General features: G+C 38.2%; 1 protein-coding gene across 9 annotated transcripts in view; it reads right to left on the reverse strand.

Annotated features, from left to right (window-relative positions):
- The window catches only part of LOC136885212 (zinc finger protein ZFP2), a 69530-nt gene extending 52373 nt beyond the window's left edge, over positions 1 to 17157 (reverse strand). For 2 of the 9 annotated variants that reach the window (XR_010861501.2, XM_067157646.2), the window contains exons 1-5: positions 16946 to 17157; positions 16691 to 16823; positions 15570 to 16364; positions 13806 to 13894; positions 1769 to 1886 (exon numbers count right to left, since the gene is read on the reverse strand). Coding sequence is in view for 8 of the 9 variants with exons in the window: in XM_067157646.2 (XP_067013747.2) it covers positions 1769 to 1886; positions 13806 to 13894; positions 15570 to 16364; positions 16691 to 16730 (1042 nt within the window). In the remaining variant the exon portion in view is untranslated. Of the gene's footprint in view, positions 1 to 1768; positions 1887 to 13805; positions 13895 to 15569; positions 16365 to 16516; positions 16654 to 16690; positions 16824 to 16845 lie in introns of those variants that run through there. The other 7 variants (XM_067157639.2, XM_067157642.2, XM_067157643.2 and 4 more) reach the window with 7 other exon arrangements.
- Between the last annotated feature and the right edge of the window lie 819 nt (positions 17158 to 17976).

Below are 17976 nucleotides of genomic sequence, written 5' to 3' on the forward strand. Positions count from 1 at the left end.
AAATGTTATAAAAACTGCAGTCGGTTTTTTGCGCACGTTACGTTTAAAAATTTTGTATCATTTTGCAGACGTACCGACTTGTGCAGCGAGCGTGCTTTCCAACTGAGTCAAGGTCGTGAATAACCGTAATCTCGGAAGTGTTAATGATATTTTTTCTCTTTTAAATTTGATTGTTATTAGTGACGGGCAGAATTGAATATAATGAATTCAAGAACTTTAGGATCGATACCTACATTTGAAACCGATTATCTCAAGTTCAACATAACCTTTAAATGTCGATGTAGGCCTAATTTACGTGGTACAAGATTACCATAAACTGACTACGAACAGTATACCCGTGACTAAATTACAATGGAAGATTTAAAAAAAAAAGGGATTTTGCCATCATGTTGGGCGCTTTTGTATCTAATGTGCTTTATTTTATTAGATTAGAGAATTAAAAACTACTTGTGGTTGATTGTTGTTTGGCTTGGCGTTACAGCTGCTAGATTTTTAGAAGAGTTTGGCTGATCAAAGTTGCTGAACTGAAAGAAGTTTTCAGAAGAAACTGATGAAGTTTTCCCGGTACAAGTGAATGTAAAGTTTCAAGATTTTTAAGTTGCATACCAGTAATTAACGTTTGAAGCCAGCCCTGCGGTCTAACTTGTCTGACTCTCACCCGGAGGGCCCGGTTCGATTCCCAGCCAGGTCAGGCATTTTTACCTGGATATGAAGGCTGGTTCCAGGTTCACTCATTCTATGATTACCTTTAACTGAGGAGCTATTTAATGGTGAGATGGCGACTCCGGTCTAGAGAGGCAAGAATAACAGCCGAGAAGATTCATCACATTGACCATGCGTTACCTCGTAATCTGCAGGCCTTCGGACCGAGCAGCGGTCGCTTGGTAGACGGAAGGCCATTGGGACTGTAGTTTGGTTTGGTTTAGGGGTGTTTGTAAGATTGTAAGCATACATATTTCATTTTTGGGATGTTTAGCCAAATAGTTGATGGTTCATTCATTCCCGGATTTTCTGTTTTCCTTAGTTGTACGTTTTTTTCCGTGGTCTCTCCAAAAACGGAGAACTGAGGTGTCTTCTTTTTTTTTTTTCTACTTGCTTTACGTCGCACCGACACAGATATGTCTTATGGCGACAATGGGACAGGAAAGGGCTAGGAGTGGGAAGGAAGCAGCCGTGGCCTTAATTAAGGTACAGCCCCAGCATTTGCCTGGTGTGAAAATGGGAAACCACGGAAAACCACATTCAGGGCTGCCGACAGTGGGGTTCAAACCTACTATCTCCCGAATACTGGATACTGGCCGCACTGCAGCTATCGAGCTCGGTGAATTGAGGTTTCACTGTAGTGAAATTTCGTCCTGACTGTCCGACATAAGATACTTTCCACTGCGAGTAGGCAAAACTGTAAATTCCTGAGTCTAGATCTTTATCGTCCTTTTGTGTTATAATTGAAAACTCTGTGTTTGGTATTGTTGTTTGTTAAAAAAGCTATCCTATAATTGTTTTCTCACCAGACTGGTTAATGCATGAATACTGGGATTATTGTACGTATATTTAACTAATTTTCCAACCTTTCTGGGTTCGTTTGCTGTTTGCTTTTGAAGCTATTGATTATTTTATCAATGATTTTCGAACTGAAGCCATTGGGTAGGATTTGCTTACGAATAAATGACAGTTATTTTATTTGTTCATGTTCGGAAGAAAGCTCTATTCATAAAACTATAATGTGGTGCATCTCTGATTAATGAGTAGAGTGCTGTTAGTAAGTCACCTGTGTGCAGCCGCTTGTGTTTCTTGAGGAAATACTTGGTAGTGAACATCTTGGAGCACACCTCACACTCCCACTGCTTACCCTCATGTGTCTTCATGTGCTGGCTCAGGTGCTGCTCCTGGAACAGAATTTCCACATTCTAGCTTACACAGGCTAGATATCTTTAAATGGCATATTTTGGCCAGCAACATTTGAGATTGATTGAAATAATAACACTAAGTTATTTTATTAATTTGGCCACCGAATCAATACAATAAATCTTGCCTTTGTTTAATTCAGGGGCGGTTTCTCCATAAGGTTGCAGGTTTGCGCTACCCCCATTAAATTTTTATATTTATTTTAGGTAGAATTTTATCATTTGGATTACTCAACTACTGTATTTTCATTCAACAAGACAAACCTTTCAAGAGCTTGAAAGAGCAAATATTAAATACAGGGTACTTTACAAGCCGGTACTCTTAGATGTTCACTGCAGGAGCCGAAAATTTTGCAGCAGGAAGTCAACCTGAGGTAGGATGAAACTTGGGCTGCTCGAGGTGTGCGCGGGGCTGCTAGAAGTGTGCTTTTAGGCTGCTAGAGGGGTGCGCGGGGAGAGTAAAAGATAGGCGTGGCTTCTTATACATTGCCTAAATGGAAGTTTATCAACCTGGCTCCTTCTACCACGGCCGACTGGATCCCTCGCTGCGCTAAGGAGCTACCTAGAGCGACGCATAACATCGGCCGTGCTCCTACGTAACCAACTACTAGCGAAGTCGCTGGAGACCGTTGCTGCTCAATGTGAGATTCTGTTATCGAACAGGAGTGTCATCTAGAGACACCGGATGGAAGTTCATCTGCTGGATCACGGCCGGTTGGATCCCTCGCTGCGCTCCGTAAGGAGCTAGCTAGAGCTATTCGTCCTGGCTAGAGCAACGCATCAAGTCAGCCGTGGCTGGATATATAACTAATGTCTCTAAATTAGATAATACTGTAAACACCGCCATTTCTTTCAGTATAGTCGTGAGCTTTGTTATGTGCGTACAAGCTAAGTAGCTTATTGATTTCATTGTGTAAACATTCGTGTCAGCATGCTGTTTTTATTATTGTGCGTTTTTATCAGTTAGTGATATTTCGCCAGATCATGAATTCGGTGCAGTCTTTAATGTCTAGGCCGTTTCCGCAACGGACTGCCGAGGAACGATCCGAGGTGAAACGAATGGGAAGGCCCACGCGACGTTTAATTTTGAAACCAGATACATTACAAAAGGATATTTTTTCAATACCGGAATTAGGCTACCTCAAAGTGTTTCGTTTCAGTATGGTAAAAGAGTTTTTAAATGAAAAAATGTTAATGCGTTATAGTAATATTCCTGAAAATAGAAATGTAAAATGTTTGTTTGATTTTTAATAATAAAAAAGTATTGTTGATGTATCTAGATTTGAAAATTAGCCTGTAATCATATTATAGCATTGGTAAAAATTGTGCACCACTGAACTTTTAAACCATCAGCCGCCACTGGTTTAATTACATTGACATGTTAATTAAAATGGTACATGTTTTGCCTTACAAATAGGCATCATCAACAATGGGTTTAACCTTGAAATAAAATCAGGCACCTGATTTACAATAAAATAAAACTAATTTATAAAAAGCCTTGAAGAGACTTGAAAGAAAATTAACATATAAAAATGTTGATGGTGATGTAGTTCACTTTGATGACGAAGTACGAGGTTGTAGTTGAAGGTTAATATACAATGTTGATATTCGACATCGATGGACCATCTCATTTGATATGATGCTATAACGTTGTTAAGACATGTACGTTTGTTGAAATGTTGGTCAAAAAGGCAATATGACAGTTGAATGTAGCTAACGTGTTGAATGCTGGATCAAAAGTAGAATCATTTGAGGCGCCTAGTTCTAAAAGTCGACATCTGACATTTTTTACGAAAAATAGATTTTGCCGAGTTCTTATCCCTCCAATATAAATGGTCCGTTATTGGACATTATAAATTTTCCAGCTAGCTCATTCTTGGTTGCCAGCGTTTCACCCTCGTGTGCTAGGGTGGGCTCATCAGTTGGTACCTAGCACACCTACCAATACGCTGGCTAGTGCATACCGTGGAGGCCACTGCGTAGGCTAACTGGAGCCACCGGCAGTGCCAATGCACTAAGAGACTTTGTCTCATCACTAAAAATTGATGCCTGGCCATCAGATGATATAGATGTTGATTCCCTACGCAGTGGCCTCCACGGTATGCACTAGCCAGCGTATTAGTAGGTGTGCTAGGTACCAACTGATGAGCCCACCCTAGCACACGAGGGCGAAACGCTGGCAACCAAGAATGAGCTAGCTGGAAAATTTATAATGTCCAATAATGGACCATTTATATTGGTATTATAAATTTGCTCATTCAGGACAAATATTTCAGATTCCCTATGGGAATCAACATCTATATCATCTGATGGCCAAGCAGGCATCAATTTTTAGTGATGAGACAAAGTCTCTTAGTGCATTGGCACTGCCGGTGGCTCCAGTTAGCCTACGCAGTGGCCTCCACGGTATGCACTAGCCAGCGTATTGGTAGGTGTGCTAGGTACCAACTGACGAGCCCACCCTAGCACACGAGGGCGAAACGCTGGCAACCAAGAATGAGCTAGCTGGAAAATTTATAATGTCCAATAACGGACCATTTATATTGGTATTATAAATTTGCTCATTCAGGACAAATATTTCAGATTCCCTATGGGAATCAACATCTATATCATCTGATGGCCAAGCAGGCATCAATTTTTAGTGATGAGACAAAGTCTCTTAGTGCATTGGCACTGCCGGTGGCTCCAGTTAGCCTACGCAGTGGCCTCCACGGTATGCACTAGCCAGCGTATTGGTAGGTGTGCTAGGTACCAACTGATGAGCCCACCCTAGCACACGAGGGCGAAACGCTGGCAACCAAGAATGAGCTAGCTGGAAAATTTATAATGTCCAATAACGGACCATTTATATTGGTATTATAAATTTGCTCATTCAGGACAAATATTTTAGATTCCCTATGGGAATCAACATCTATATCATCTGATGGCCAAGCAGGCATCAATTTTTAGTGATGAGACAAAGTCTCTTAGTGCATTGGCACTGCCGGTGGCTCCAGTTAGCCTACGCAGTGGCCTCCACGGTATGCACTAGCCAGCGTATTGGTAGGTGTGCTAGGTACCAACTGATGAGCCCACCCTAGCACACGAGGGCGAAACGCTGGCAACCAAGAATGAGCTAGCTGGAAAATTTATAATGTCCAATAACGGACCATTTATATTGGTATTATAAATTTGCTCATTCGGGACAAATATTTCAGATTCCCTATGGGAATCAACATCTATATCATCTGATGGCCAAGCAGGCATCAATTTTTAGTGATGAGACAAAGTCTCTTAGTGCATTGGCACTGCGGGTGGCTCCAGTTAGCCTACGCAGTGGCCTCCACGGTATGCACTAGCCAGCGTATTGGTAGGTGTGCTAGGTACCAACTGATGAGCCCACCCTAGCACACGAGGGTGAAACGCTGGCAACCAAGAATGAGCTAGCTGGAAAATTTATAATGTCCAATAACGGACCATTTATATTGGTATTATAAATTTGCTCATTCAGGACAAATATTTCAGATTCCCTATGGGAATCAACATCTATATCATCTTCTTATCCCTCTTCGAGAGGCGCATCAAATGAATGGCGTAAGATGTTCCAGAAATCGATATTTGTGGTTAATATTCAGTATTGATATTTGACTTCATTTCCAAAACTCGACATCTGCTTCGTCAAGTTATTTCCATAATCCGACATTTGCAACTCATTTCGAAATCCGACATTTTCTACAAGAAAGTTCATGTAACTTCCAAAATGTGTTCCAAAACTCGACATTTATGATGCTTTATTTATAGACGGTGTATTCCTGCACACTTTTGACAATTGTAGAAATTAACTATGTTTGTGTTAATTAACTTCCTTCTAAGTGTTCCCGCCAAGCTTGTTCTAATGTGACAATATGCTGCTTTTACGCAGTATTCGTTATCTCGATAGTTGACTCACCTGTTGACCTCTGATTTATTCAGTGCTGCTCTCAAAGACAATGGAAAATTCATTAAGAGTATCACCTGCTGTACCTGGTCGTGGGAGGAAACGTTCCCGTGACCCCGAAAACTGGACTAAGAACAAGAAATTGTTTAGCAATAATTCGTACATAATCGTTACATTAAAATGTGTTCATGGAGGAGAATCTAGAGAGATGTTCCTTCTTCAGATACACTCTTTCACAGCCCCCAAAAGTACCAGTATGCAGTCACAAGAAGGGAGCATTTCAGTGCCAGACACTGACAACAAGGGACATCAAACATTTTTATAACATATTCTACAGCACGCCGAAGAAGCTTATCCAGGACGCATTTATAATCAAGTATACAGCAGCAGCACTTCCAAGGAGAATTGTGAGTAATGGCACTAATAAGAATAAGAACATTTCAATAAAGTATTTCGTGAAGAGAGCAACAAAACAACCCGGTAAGCAACCTGTTGTACCTGTCTGCAGGGCGACTTTTCTAGGAATCTTGCAGATATCAAAAGACAGGGTAGGCCGGCTTATAAGCGTCACTTTGAAACTGGTCTTCCACCTATAGACAAACGAGGAGAGATACTCGTAACAAACACAGTGAAAATAAAAGGCTAGCAATGAAAATGTTCATTGAGAAATTAACTGTTGTTAGTGAATTACACTATTGTAGAGGACAAGTCGCCAGTACTTGTCAAGTGAGCTGAACATTAGTAAATTGTGGAGAAGTTACAACCAGTCAGTATCAACCGAGCTACGAGTTAAGGCAGCTTACTTTAGACATATAATATTGGACTTGGCACTCCAGCCAGTGATGCTTGCTCGAAATGCTTGTTGCTGAAAGCTAAAATTAGTAACTGTAACATTCCTCATGAAAAGAATAATATCATAACCGAGTAAAGTGTACATAAATTAAGGGCACAAGCATTTTATGATGTTCTACGTAATCAAAAAAATAATGAACTGATACTAAGTTTTGACTGCCAAAAAAAATTACCTTTACCAAAATTACCAGACCAAGCCACATATTATTCCAGACAATTGTATATGTACAATTTTACAATCTGTGTAGGAATATTGCATGAGCATCAAACTATACAAAACACTTTTATATACCAGTGGCTGGAATCATGTCGTCCGAAAGGATCTAACGAAATAGCTTCCTGTGTTTATGACAGACTTAATTATCTTGATCTTACAGATATCAGAAAAGTTTATCTGGTTTCTGATGGCTGTGGGGGTCAAAATAAAAATAGTATCATTATTGGAATGGTTTGCTATTGGCTTTTTAACGATTCCCCCGCACAAGTTAAGGAAGTGGAAATAGTGTTTCCTGTTGAAGGCCACTCCTTCATATCGCCAGACAGAATCTTTGGGAGAATTGAAAAGGCGATTAGAGTGAGGGACACTATTATACATCCAGAGACCTACACTAATATCTTCATGCAGTTTGGCACGGTGAAAACGTTAGGTGTTGATTGTCTGGTGTATGACTGGAAAAGCAGCATGCAATCATCCTTTAAAGCACCAGGGTCATGGCATTTTAAAATGCAAGAGATTTGTATTTAGGAGAGGAAAATCCTCTACTCTTCTTCGTGGAGAGCAAAATTATAGGAGTGACTTAACTGACTTCAAAAGGATTACTAAAAAGGGAAAGACAGTAACTTTCGATAAAATTCAGTTTCCTCTTGGTGTAGCCGTCAAAGAAGAAAAGATGAATACATGAACAAATTGCTGACACTTCACTTCGGGGAAGGGTGGAAAAACATTGCAGAACTTCAATATTACAAGGAGTGCATGGATCAAGAAAATGTGGTGGAAGGTGACGTGACAGACGACTTCGTTTGTGAACCCAGGGAAGTGGATAACGACTTAAAAATTTAATCCATGTGACGAACTACTGATTGTATTTTATTATGTTACAGCATACTATTTTTCATGTAATTGGCTAGAAATTGTGTTCACTGTAAATTTTGTGTGTTTATTAAATTACAAGTGCATAACAACATTATGTGGCTAAAATAATCCTTATTTAGCAAAATCCAGTGTTTTGTTCCAAAACTCGACAAATGCAAGAAGTTCGTTCCAAAATACTACTTTCCATTGCTGTACTTCCAAAAGTAGACATCTGCAATTTTTAATGATAAATATCTCCTAAACAAATAGCTGAATTTACCTCTGGCCCTATTTTTATGTTTACATAACAGTTTGTAACAAACATCAGATAAAATATACTGAATTTTTATATTACGATGAACTTTAACAGTTTTTTCGTTTTTCCCAAAAACTTGAAAAAATGTAGATGTCGACTTTTGGAACTAGGCGCCTCATTTGACGATGCTGAGGGTAACTTATTATGGGCTACGTGAACGATGGTGATCCATGAAATACCACTGTAATATTTGTCACAAACGAAAGGTAATCATTGATTTACTCAAATAAAGTCTCAAATCCCAGGATGATTAAGAAATACCGTCGGGACTAGCAAGAAATATGTATAGGTATTTACTGGCTGTAAATAAGAGTCCATGGTGTTGCACTCCGCTGCTTGCGCAGTCTTTTGTTTCTTTCTTGAGGTCCAGGGCTGGCACCGATGAATGGGAGGGCTATGTCTGCGATTTTTTTAATCTTTGGCCATATGTCTTGCATTACGCTGCTCGCGCGGTCAGTTTTTTCTTTTCTTTTTTTTTTTTTTTTTTTTTTCTTTCTTGAGGACCAGGGCTGGCACCAACTAGCTCTCTTTCTAGCGAATGGGAGTGCGGGTATTTTGTTGAAAAATAGCATGATCCCTGGACCAATACATATATATATATATATATATATATATATATATATATATTTTAAAAGGAAAATAGCATGATCCCTGGACCAATAAATCGTTTAATGCATCAGTTAATGCACATGAAGTGACAGCCCATCAAATTCGATCGAATGAGAAAAATCAATAAAACAACACCAAAGAACGTCAGTGAGCAAAGACATCACAGACGAGAGTGTTGGACAAACAAAACACTTACGGAAGCGCTGCGACGTAGCAGAAATAGTTGTTGTAAGCCAGTAAAGTATGTATTCTCTAAAATAAAATATTTCGTATTATTTCTTAATCAACCTGGGATTTGAGACTTTATTTGAGTAAAAGCAATTACTATCTTCCATTTGTGACAAATATTACAGTTTTTACAATGCTTGGTAAAGCTAAAGGTTCCACCTATTCAATACATTATCATATGGTCTGTTTAGAACATCACATATTTATTTAACTTATTGTAAAATACATCTTTGGGACCGGTTTTGGCAATCCACTATGCACTCATCAGCCATTGAAAGTTTAATAGCAAGGAACATTCAAAAAAGTAAAAATATGCTATAGAATCAGTATAGAATGTATGCTTGGCATACTTTTAACAGCAAGTCCTATTCTACATGAAAAACATTAAAAATAGCTAGATAACATTGACCCATTGTACTATACAAATAACATGTCTTGTTTTGAAAAAATACAGTATTATTTAATACGTCTAAAATTATTTTGTATATGATTGAAAAAGTCTATGATTTGGTGCAGCTTATGTACAAGAAATTCATATAAAATTGATAAGTGATTCTACGAAGCATTTGTCATTTTAAACCACAGTTTTTAACAGCAAGTCCTATTCTACATGAAAAACATTAAAAATGGCTAGATAACATTGATCCATTGTATTATACAAGTAACATGTCTTTTTTTCAAAAATTAGTATTATTTGGTGCGTCTAAAATTGTTTTTTAGGTGATTGAAAAAGTCTATAATTTGGTGTAGATGATGTACAGGAAGTTCATATAAAATTGATATATGATTCTAGAAGACATCTGCCACTATTAAAGCACAGTTTTTTGGTTCTTCATCATATGCGACTTATACTGTTTGATAATATATACAGGTTCTTCTTTCTTAAAAATTATTGACAAAACAGTCTATGTTTGACTAATATAAGGAGTAGCAGTTTTCTGATATGTTCAATCTTATTTTAGTATTTGAACCTGCTTCGTAAGTATTTTTTCAAGATACATGTCTGTTGTATGTCCGTCGCTCCCTTCTCGATCCGCCAGCCAGCTACACGCGTGCCAGTGTGTTATTCTTCGAGCCTCGACGCGCAGCCCTCAGTGCGCGTGCCTGGAACGTCGTGTGTGCTATATAAAGGAGCTCCTAGCCTGTCCAGACGCCCACTGACCCCGGTGTCCAGCTCCAGAATACACCCTACGTCGAGCACGGAGGCTACTCCTCTTGAAAATGTGTTTCGGCCAGGTGGACTGAATTTCTGGCAGTAAGAGGTCTCACCTCGGGTCACCGCTCCTCTTGCCTATTCCGCTGTCCATGCCCAGTCTTACCATTATATGCCACTATCATTCCCTAGCTAATGCAAGCTCCCATTATCGACTTAGTTTCGCAAGTCAAATAAAATTGTAGGTTTTTCCGAAATATCATTTAGATTGTAATTGGGATTGATTATTTCATTGTTAACAGTTTAAAAATTCCTAAAAATCAACCAGTACATAAAATATTACGTAGCGCGCTAGCTTATTATCCCCGACAAAGCCCACGCCCCCCCCTGACACACAGATACACGCGACCGCAACCTCTCCTACTTTCCCTTCCCCTACATAATACGTCCCGCCTCACAGCTGAGCCAGCCGGCTGTCGATTGACATTCAGCATTTGTTCCTCACTCTCTCTACAAGCTGTTACATTCAACCTGAGGTGAGTTTCATATCTTTAATTCTTTCCTATAGTACCGCATTTCATTCTCAATAACTCATACTCAATTTACAATTTCCTTTTTAGGTCCGTGCTGGTTCGAGATTAATACTAATTACTGTCCACTTCCACCTGGCATATAAAATAATATTCAAGATCTCAACCATAGTTTCGGCCTCAGCCATACAGTCATTTATCTTGAAAAAATACTTACGAAGCAGGTTCAAATACTAAAATAAGATTGAACATATCAGAAAACTGCTACTCCTTATATTAGTCAAACATAGACTGTTTTGTCAATAATTTTTAAGAAAGAAGAACCTGTATATATTATCAAACAGTATAAGTCGCATATGATAAGGAACCAAAAAAACAGTGCTTTAATAGTGGCAGATGTCTTCTAGAATCATCTATCAATTTTATATGAATTTCCTGTACATCAACTACACCAAATTATAGACTTTTTCAATCACCTAAGAAACAATTTTAGACGCACCAAATAATACTAATTTTTGAAAAAAGACATGTTACTTGTATAATACAATGGATCAATGTTATCTAGCCATTTTTAATGTTTTTCATATAGAATAGGACTTGCTGTTAAAAACTGTGGTTTAAAATGGCAAATGCTTCGTAGAATCACTTATCAATTTTATATGAATTTCTTGTACATAAGCTGCACCAAATCATAGACTTTTTCAATCATATACAAAATAATTTTAGACGTATTAAATAATACTGTATTTTTTCAAAACAAGACATGTTATTTGTATAGTACAATGGGTCAATGTTATCTAGCTATTTTTAATGTTTTTCATGTAGAATAGGACTTGCTGTTAAAAGTATGCCAAGCATACATTCTATACTGATTCTATAGCATATTTTTACTTTTTTGAATGTTCCTTGCTATTAAACTTTCAATGGCTGATGAGTGCATAGTGGATTGCCAAATCCGGTCCCAAAGATGTGTGTTATAATAAGTTAAATAAATATGTGATGTTCTAAACAGACCATATGATAATGTATTGAATAGGTGGAACCTTTAGCTTTACCAAGTATTGTAAAATCTTGAGTCAATACGGACAAAAAAATGAAGTTTTTAATACTAAAAAAATATTACAGTGATATATCCTGGCTCATTTTTTTTGCTAGGGGCTTTACGTCGCACTGACACAGATAGATCTTATGGCGACGATGGGATAGGAAAGGCCTAGGAGTTGGAAGGAATCAGCCGTGGCCTTAATTAAGGTACAGCCCCAGCATTTGCCTGGTGTAAAAATGGGAAACCACGGAAAACCATCTTCAGGGCTGCCGATAGTGGGATTCGAACCTATTATCTCCCGGATGCAAGCTAACAGATTTCCTGGATCAACATCATTCATGTAACCCTTATTATGTTATGAGCTAAAAGTTGTTGACTTTTTTGACTTTTATCTTACGTAGACAAATAATTACAGGTCACTTGACAATCTTTCAATATTATTTTATTCAACATTATGTTTTAAAAAATAAGATGTTGATCGTGATTCTCATTATTATCTAGTTCTAACCGCTAGTAGGTCAACATTCATTTTATAGCAATTTTACCACTTGTCTATAACAAAATGTTGCTTTATTCATTTTACTTATAACAGTAGTCTTCCAACGTCACTATTGCAAATACTTCCACCAAATGTAAACTTCTCAACCATAGCATAGATTTAAAACCAACATTATACTAGTCTCTTACCATAATATGTTAATTTTTTTTTTCAAGTCTCTTCAAGGCTTTTTATAAATTAGTTTTATTTATTGTAAATCCGGTGCCTGATTTTATTTCAAGGTTAAACCCATTGTTGATGATGCCTATTTGTAAGGCAAAACATGTACCATTTTAATTAACATGTCAATGTAATTAAACAAAGACAAGATTTATTGTATTGATCAGGTGGCCAAACTAATAAAACAACTTAGTGTTATTATTTCAATCAATTATCATCAATACAGATCAAAAATGATATTTATCACATGTAAGACTTCCATGCATCGATGATCATAAGGAAGGAGAATGTTTTAATTTCTGGAGCCATTTCATTTTCAAGCAGTTGCCTGAGAATTTTTTTTTTTGTTTAAGTTGCACTGACACCAGCATTTGCCTGGTGTGAAAATGGGAAACCATGGAAAACCATCTTCAGGGCTGCCGACAGTGGGGTTCGAATCCACGATCTCCCGATTTCTGGATACTGGCCGCCCTTAAGCGACTGCAGCTATCGAGCTCGGTCCTTAGAATTGGAACCATCACAGTTACTTAATGTGTTACAAGATATTTCCAAACTTCCATTGTCTCCCACGCCAAGAAGAAATTTACAAATTCTTTTCTTCTTCTGTGATGATACTTATGAATAAGATGATCAAATTTTTATGCAACCTTTACATTGGACACATGACCTTCGGATAACATAGTCTGTACGCAAAACAGACCTACCAGTAACCTCTATTATCGAGGAAAAATAATACACAAGAATGGATGTGGCAACCACTAAATCTTATTCAATAAGAGAAGGCATCTGACAGACGTAGCCGTGATGAAAACTACTGCAAAAACAATGGCAAAGTGTGTTGCGAGATATACATCAGCCGATTTGTGCTTGAATCTGGTTCAGTTTTCACAATGAAACTCTTTTTCGCTTCACTAAGCTACGAATAGCAATGGCATGCATTCTAAAATATTATTACCCGTACTGCAATGATATTGCCATAAAATGTGTGTAATCATGTCATAACGAAGCACTCAACAAAGGCATTATAATGAAGTAATAACACTTCTGGAATATGTACAATTGTACATACAGTGAAATGACAAGCTATAATGCCTGGAATGACAGCTGTAAATAATCACAGATATTAGCCTGGCAAACGCATGGGTAAATAACAGCTGACTGAACGATCAGCACCCTTCTCTTATTGGACAAACTATACAACATAACATCATAGAGGAATAAAAAATGTCAGACTAAAGAAGAAGTGTGATAAGAGTGGGAACACTACCAACAGAAACCATCAGGTCATAAGGAGAGGAGGTATTATGACTTACAGTAATGTTTGTCCATACAGCCGTGTAAAACCATCACCCAGGGAGTGAGACGAGAAGACAACTACCCTGTATCACCGTTACAGATCCATTACAACGGACTGGGACATGATGAGTAACCATTCTTGTAGAGAATAACAAGAAATTAGTACCTTTTTGAATGCTTTGCCACAGGTGGAGCAGGAGAAGCTGCGGGCCTCTACTTGCTGTTCTGATTCATTAGGAGGCAACACCAACTTCCCTGAAATAACACAACATGGTTGATGTGTGCAGTCAAGATACAAGTTAGAAATACAACATGGTGCAGCTCAGGGCGTCAGAATTCAGTAATTAGGGCAGTCAATATTGGCACTTTAACCTGTACAGTAAAAACATTGCCCAACAGCATATTCTATGTTGAAGAGTGGACAAAAGTTGAATTACACCTGCACGGCATGCGACAAGACCATTCTTAGCATGATGAGTAAAAGGATCTGGGGACAATCCTTCAGGTTAGGCCTCTAGAATCCCTCAGCATAGGTCTGCTTAGACCACTGGTTACTTACACCATTGGTCTGGTTTGGTTAGAAAGCATTTAGTATCCCCTCAAGTCCTCCTAAAGCGACACCAAAACTTCTGTTGACCGTCCGCAAGACATAGGTTATAGTTCGATCATGGACAAAGTCACAAGTATGAAACAAGGCTTGGCCAACAGGACTGTGAGCTGTATCAGAGACAATGGAGACTTGCCTTCATTATGCCCAGCCGATACAAGCACAGAAAATGGTATCATTTCTCGGAATTACAGTCTCTCTTTTTAACTAATTCTAAATAAGTAGAAAAACTTCTAGGGACAAGTATAAAGGAAGGATCTCTCCTCTATGTTACTTTAGGTAACGTTTCATGTCTTTTTCCACGCTTTTCACATGTGAATGGTTAATGAATTCCATTACAACATTTTACTGTTTCCAAAATACAGGTACCCCCAATAAAATTGCTATGGTACCATCTGGGGGCTTAGGCTGCAAAGTAGCTTACGTACCCCAAGTATCCCCAGTGATAAGACCATTGGTCTGCTATGGTTAGGCCCAGCAAGTGACAGGACAGTGTATATGCCGAGCATAGAGCAGCCACATCTAGAACAACAGTTTCATTGCTTTCATGATGAGACAATAGCATCACTGCCAGCTAATTATACATGTTACAGTAGGTTCGACAAAACAGTGCAGTTCCTCAATCTGTCAAAACTAACTCAGGATAAAATAAATGTAGAAAATAGGTGAAAATGAAAACATTTCATTAGAGTTTAATGGTATCATTTTGAAGAATAAAGTGTTTTCTTTCTCAGCTATTTTCTATAATTAATAAATAACATTACTGCCTTTACGTCCCACTAACTACCTTTACGGTTTACACAGACGCCAAGGTGCCAGAATTTATTCCCACAGGAGTTCGTATACGTGCCAAAAAAAAAAATTTACCAACACAAGGCTGACGTATTTGAGCACCTTCAAATACCACCGGGCTGAGCCACCGTCGAACCTGCCAAGTTGGGGTCAGAAGGCCAGCGCCATAACCGTCTGAGTCACTCAGGCCGGCTAAATATTTTCTTAATGTATTTTATCCTGAATTAGTTTTGACAGATTGAAGACCCTCACAATTATACACAGTCTCAGTTTGAATTCTTCTATAGGCATACAACTAAGAATAACTTACTTCTAAGAGCAGGTTAATGATTCCCTTCCAAGCTTAAAGTAAGGATCTCTCCTCTCTGCTAATACAGGTATCACTTCACATCATGTTTGTATGATTTTTCTCTTTCCTAAACATGCAATCTGAGTAAGGAAGCTCTATCGAAAATGGTGCGATCATCTGGAAGAGTAATACAATCAATTTGAGACCAAGTAGGATTAACTGGACGTACAATAAAAACTTACCAGGTGTAATCCCACCATGAGCAACTCTCATGTGAACCATCAAGCTCCCTCGCATCTTGAATGCCTTCTGACACACATGGCAGGGAAATTGGTGACGATCATCTACCTTGTTACTGGAAGGAGACTTAGAAGTGTCCCCATCCTGATGCACCAACTGACGATGAATTTCTAGTATGGTTGAGTCAGGAAATGAAAACTTACAGAATTCACAGGTAGTAACTTCTACAGCACTTGCACTCAACTCTGAATTGCTGCAGAGATTCAGAGGAACTTCACTATTGTCAACATCAACACAAACTTTATCTTGTACCACAATGTGGGTAGAAGTTCTATTCTCACAATTCCAGTTATTTGCTACAGGTATATCACTACTACAACTACCACCTGCTTTAAAGTTTTTTGAGCCCTCCTCCTTCACTGTCTTTTCATCATATTCATGCTTTTGAGTTTTATTCTGGAAAGGTGTAAAATAGGAATTACTTTGCATACACCTGGTCTCGTTTGCACTGTTTGTTCCTGACAAATAATTGTTGGAAGTGTTCAATCTTAATTGGCTTGGAATGACATGCTGCACATCACACTCTTTCACATAAGTAGACTGTAATGAATGGCTGAATAGGTGAATCGTAAATTTATCGAGGCCAAGTAAAACGTCGTGACATACAGGGCAGATCAACTCTCGTGTAGCAGCACTGATGAGCCCATGGCGCAACGAATCGACGCTCGAAAAACCTGGCTGAGAACAGATGGGGCATGCCAACAAAGACGAAGCCATAAAATATTCTATGAAATACTCTGAAAAGAAATGAATTATAAATGAGGTTATGTTGTACAGAAATGTTGAGTTTATCTCCAGTTAATTCTTCTACAACAAAACATTATATGATCTGTTCAATAATTCTGAACAAGAATCAGAAAGGCAGTTTATTCTGAACGTTGATACATACTGGAAAATAACCTCAGTTTCTACTCAGCGAATTTATTTTGCTGTCTTAGAGATTCTCTCCGTGCGAAATAGCTTTAAATCATAAATGGGCGAAGTAGAATATAATTATTTCTTTGAAAATATAATAACTCCTATTCTCTACGGTACTTGAAACCCATAAAATATGCATTCTTACTTTCGAATAGTCTTAAGAGATATTGAAGGGTCGATTTCATTGAATTCCAACATTTCCAACAAAACTCCCTAGAGCATCCATATTTTAGCTGCTGCGTGCCAAAGAGAATGTGTAAAATCCACGTTGATACATACTGGAAAAATCAAAATGCTTACCCTTCAGCAAATACAGTAACAGATCGCTCGTGGACAAAAGCTAATTTTGAATTAAGACATGTTATTACAAGATTAGCAGTTCATGGTTTTCAAAACCTACTCTGCAAATCAAAACACTTCCATGACCCAAGTATAGACTGTGAGTGCAAACTATGGGGAAAAACGTGTGAACAGTACCCCATTGAATTCTGTACAAGAAGAACAATGTCTATAACTGATTATGCGAATATGTAACCCATCAATGTAACATATATTCTCTGTTATGGCTATTTGGCTGCATTAAATATTTTTTCTTTCTTTCTTGATATTTGGTTGAGCTCTGAAATATATTATTAAAATACAGCAATTCAGCTTCAATCTCTACTGTATTTGGCTTCAACTTCATACCAATGTTGCCAACCTGAGGGTAATTACCCTATTTGGTTATTGTGTACTTTTAGGGTAAAAATGAAAAAGGATTAAGTTTTGAATATGGAAAAGGCATCGCTTATTGAATCATTATTTGACCAAATGAAAAAAAGAAACTGAGCCAGTCTTATATCCAATTTTGTTATAACCGAGGTGACCAGTGAACTATCCTCTTTGCCAGTGACATAAATATATGACCTACCCTTTGCTTCCTTACTACGTAAAAAAGCATTTATTCATAGGAGCTGAAATTTCACAAAATATGAGATAAAAATACTGTAAAATATGGACTACATACAGTCACAAAACAAAAGTTTAACCTTCTATAGGCCTATGCTTGCGAAAATTTTGTTTGTTTGTTTGTTTGTTTGTTTGTTTGTTTGTTTGTTTGTTTGTTTGGAGGGGGTATCTTAATGTTTAATAATAATATGATAAATTTCGCACAATGTGCATTTAGATCTTAATGTTTAATGATGATTGTGTAATTGCCAACAACAACTACTACTAAAATGTTTTCATTCCTCCCCTGAAGGGGGAATCGGGCCTCTCTCGCCGTCTCTCAGGGCGAGAGATTTGTTACAGTGAAGGAGATGATCGGAGAAAGTTGGCGGCCGCAGCCTGCAGTATACTGTTCCGTCATTCGCCTTACCGTAGTGCAGGAGAATTGACAGGCGACGGTTGGGGCCAGCCGTGAGGCCCAGCACTGTCCCGTCTCCCGAATGC

The sequence above is a fragment of the Anabrus simplex genome, chromosome 14, assembly GCF_040414725.1.
Source record: "Anabrus simplex isolate iqAnaSimp1 chromosome 14, ASM4041472v1, whole genome shotgun sequence".
NCBI classification, from domain to species: Eukaryota; Metazoa; Arthropoda; class Insecta; order Orthoptera; family Tettigoniidae; genus Anabrus; species Anabrus simplex.